At 39.8% G+C, this 3,026-nt stretch overlaps 1 protein-coding gene across 1 annotated transcript in view; it reads right to left on the reverse strand.

Annotated features, from left to right (window-relative positions):
- Window positions 1–337: 337 nt before the first annotated feature.
- The window catches only part of ttc5 (tetratricopeptide repeat domain 5), a 10,059-nt gene continuing 7,370 nt past the window's right edge, over window positions 338–3,026 (reverse strand). The window contains exons 5-9 of the mRNA XM_014029598.1: window positions 2,558–2,649; window positions 2,278–2,481; window positions 973–1,187; window positions 735–879; window positions 338–656 (exon numbers count right to left, since the gene is read on the reverse strand). Of these exons, the coding sequence (XP_013885052.1) occupies window positions 537–656; window positions 735–879; window positions 973–1,187; window positions 2,278–2,481; window positions 2,558–2,649 (776 nt within the window). The 3' untranslated portion in view covers window positions 338–536. The remainder of the gene's footprint in view (window positions 657–734; window positions 880–972; window positions 1,188–2,277; window positions 2,482–2,557; window positions 2,650–3,026) is intronic.

Raw genomic sequence — 3,026 nt, forward strand, 5'->3', positions numbered from 1 at the left:
TATATATATAAAGTTACACTTGAACCTCCTGCTGATTGATTCCTTATTTGAAGTATTAAATGTGACATTTTTAATGCATATTATTAACAATCAACAAAAAACGCTTTCTGTCCAAATCAGTGTTATCTTTTTATTTCTTTCTTAGTCTTTGTAGCCATGAACTGATGGTTAAATAATGTCCTGTGCAACAAGGAAAAAGCTAAATATCACAACATGAATATTTATGGATCCTGGTACTGTTCGTGTCAGCTCAAGGGCAGAATGTATAAAACTGAGCTGCTGCTTCAGGTCAACACAAAAAAAAAAACTATTTTGGAAGTAAACTGAAAACTCCACATCAAAGTTTATATATTTATTTAGAAAATAACTCCACAGTGGTCTCCACCATAACAAACTTTTAAGAAATCATAAATATGAACAAAACAAGGCAACATGTACAGGGGAAAAAAAAAAAACTAGAACTGGCACAAACTTTGAGAACGCTCAACATTCAGAAAACATGAACTCAGCTAAAGTTTTCGGTCCTTTTTTGTGTTTCATTCGCTCTTTTGCTTGTAGCAGACAGTAACAGGAATCTGACTCTTGAGGTTTTGCTTCTTGCCGTTGACGATGAGCAGCAGAGGAGAATCCACTCGTATGCTTTTGAAATCGAACGACTGTCGTAGGGAGGAGGTGGTGGAAGAGTTAGACTGGATTACTGTGCCAAAGGTAAGCAAAGAGCACGAGACACTGACCTTATTTTTATGTGTGATACTGTGTCGCTTGACRTTAGGTTCAGGAATGGCCACGGAGTCGCCTATCAGGACGCCCCAGCTGTCTGCTGTGTTGTAAACCATCACCACGATACACGTCTCTTCCTTGTCGACCATACCGAACGTGCTGGGAAACAAACAACGTAGGATTTTTTTTTATTGCAATCAGATGCCGCTGTTCCACCAAACTGCCTGTGGATTACAGCTGTTTAAAACTCACAAGGCCATGCGGCCCTCTGGGGCCAGGCTGAACACCACCTTTCCCAGAACTGCTACCCCGGCCATGTGACCGTGTGTGAGGTAGGAAAGAGGCTGTGGCACCAGACTGCCCACGCGACCAGAGGGGGAGCGAAACTGCGGAGACGAGCAGGGACCCAGAGCCGACGTGTCGAGCTGCGACAGCATCATCTTCAGACGACGTGCTTTAACTTTCCCCTGGACAGAAAGTCAGGAGGAAGAAGAGGGTTAGAATAAAACTTCACTCTGCTGTCACCATGTGGTCAGAAATATCTTTGCAACCACTTAAAAACTGTATATTAGCACTCTATTCAGGAGATGCTTTTTTATTTTGAATCAGTTTTATTACAACTACTAGTTTCCAACTATGAGAGACTATTTATTCGAAATGAAATAAATAAATTTTAAAATTTGTCTTATTTTGCTTTTACCGTGAGAAAAAGCAAGTGTTTGGGAATTGAATACAGGCTATTGAATAAAACTGTTATTTGGCCCAAAGCCACCATAAGTATCTCTGCAAAGCCTTTAATACTGTATTAGTGACAGTCACTCAACTCATTTATGGACATGTGTCTGTTTTATTTATAAAAATGAACGTTTTATTATGAAGAAACGCCAGGCAGGCAAGAATCCCCACTCTGGTGGTGAAACAGAACATTTCCTAAATACCAACCCACAGGGAAAACTCCGCCCCCTCATTTGCATACTGGACCATGAAATGAAACGACATGAAAAAATTAAACAGCATGGAATAAAAAGGGAGTTCAAAATAAAAGTCCCTGAAATATGTAAAGTAGCTTTAAAAAATAAAAGTGTCACAAAATAAAACTACAATATGGAATGAATGAATGAATAAATCATAATATAAATACGGTAAAATTTTATTTTGTTAAATGCATACAGGGTTCCMACACCTTGGTCAACATTATATTCAAGGACTTTCAAGGACAAGTGTAATTTTTGGCTGTTTTCACAAACTTTCCAGGGCCTTCAAATCATTTTTTCAAATTCACAAACTTTCAAGGATTTCAAGGACCTGAGGGAACCCTGTAAATAAATAAAGACATGCTAAAAATGTATTATAATTTTATCGATTTTGTTTTATTTCACAGGGAGATTTATTTATTTAATGGAATATTTATTAATGCTTTATTGATTACATTACTTATTTATTTAATTTTGAATGAAAGGGCTCTCCATATCCAACAGCTGCAGCCCAGTGAAATACAGCCTTACGATGATAATTAATTACGTTTAACGCAACAACAGAACAGAGCAACTCTTCTACCTTGTTCTGGATGAGGTCCGTCACTCTCTCCAGATACTCCAGCAGCTGCCTCTCTCTCTCTCGCGGCTCCTCAAAGCTCGGGTCCAGTTCCGCCGCCTTGCTGTGTCCGTTGAGCGCACATGAAAACATCTCCTCATACTGAAACAGGTTGGCTCTGTTGAAGTGCAGCTCTGGGATACAAGGGGCGATTTTATCTGAGGTCTCCTATAGGTCGATAAGATGTGATTAAAACATACGTCAACACGCTCATTTCTAACCTACAGAGTGTGTGAGGACTCACAGCTTTGACGTAGGCACTAAAAGCTTGTTGAGAGAAATGTGGATTCTGTCCACAGGTGAAAAACATGGACATGTAGGCATTTGCTAGAATATCTGTAAAAATTAATGACAAAGAAAACATTTTAAACAAAAAGATCCAATAAAAACATCTCTTCTTTATTACAACACACTGTCTAACACGGTCTGTTCCTGTGTTATATCTTTATTGGTATCAAGGCTGGAATGGCCATCTGGCGTACCGGGCAATGCCCGGTGGGCCAACGCTCATATATGGGCCGGCCCGGGTCTGTCATGAACCTAAAAAAATATTATAAACAATTTTTGTCTATCGCAACAGCTTATTGGTTGATTTTCATGATCGACATGAGCTAAGCCAATGAACTCTAGAAGGCACTCCTCGGCCGGGCCGGCAAGACCCTCCCCTTTTCAACCAAAGTTATAAATCCTGCCAGAAGCTGCCGGTCCGGACA

The sequence above is a fragment of the Austrofundulus limnaeus genome, unplaced genomic scaffold, assembly GCF_001266775.1.
Source record: "Austrofundulus limnaeus strain Quisiro unplaced genomic scaffold, Austrofundulus_limnaeus-1.0 Scaffold925, whole genome shotgun sequence".
In the NCBI taxonomy this organism is placed as follows: domain Eukaryota; kingdom Metazoa; phylum Chordata; class Actinopteri; order Cyprinodontiformes; family Rivulidae; genus Austrofundulus; species Austrofundulus limnaeus.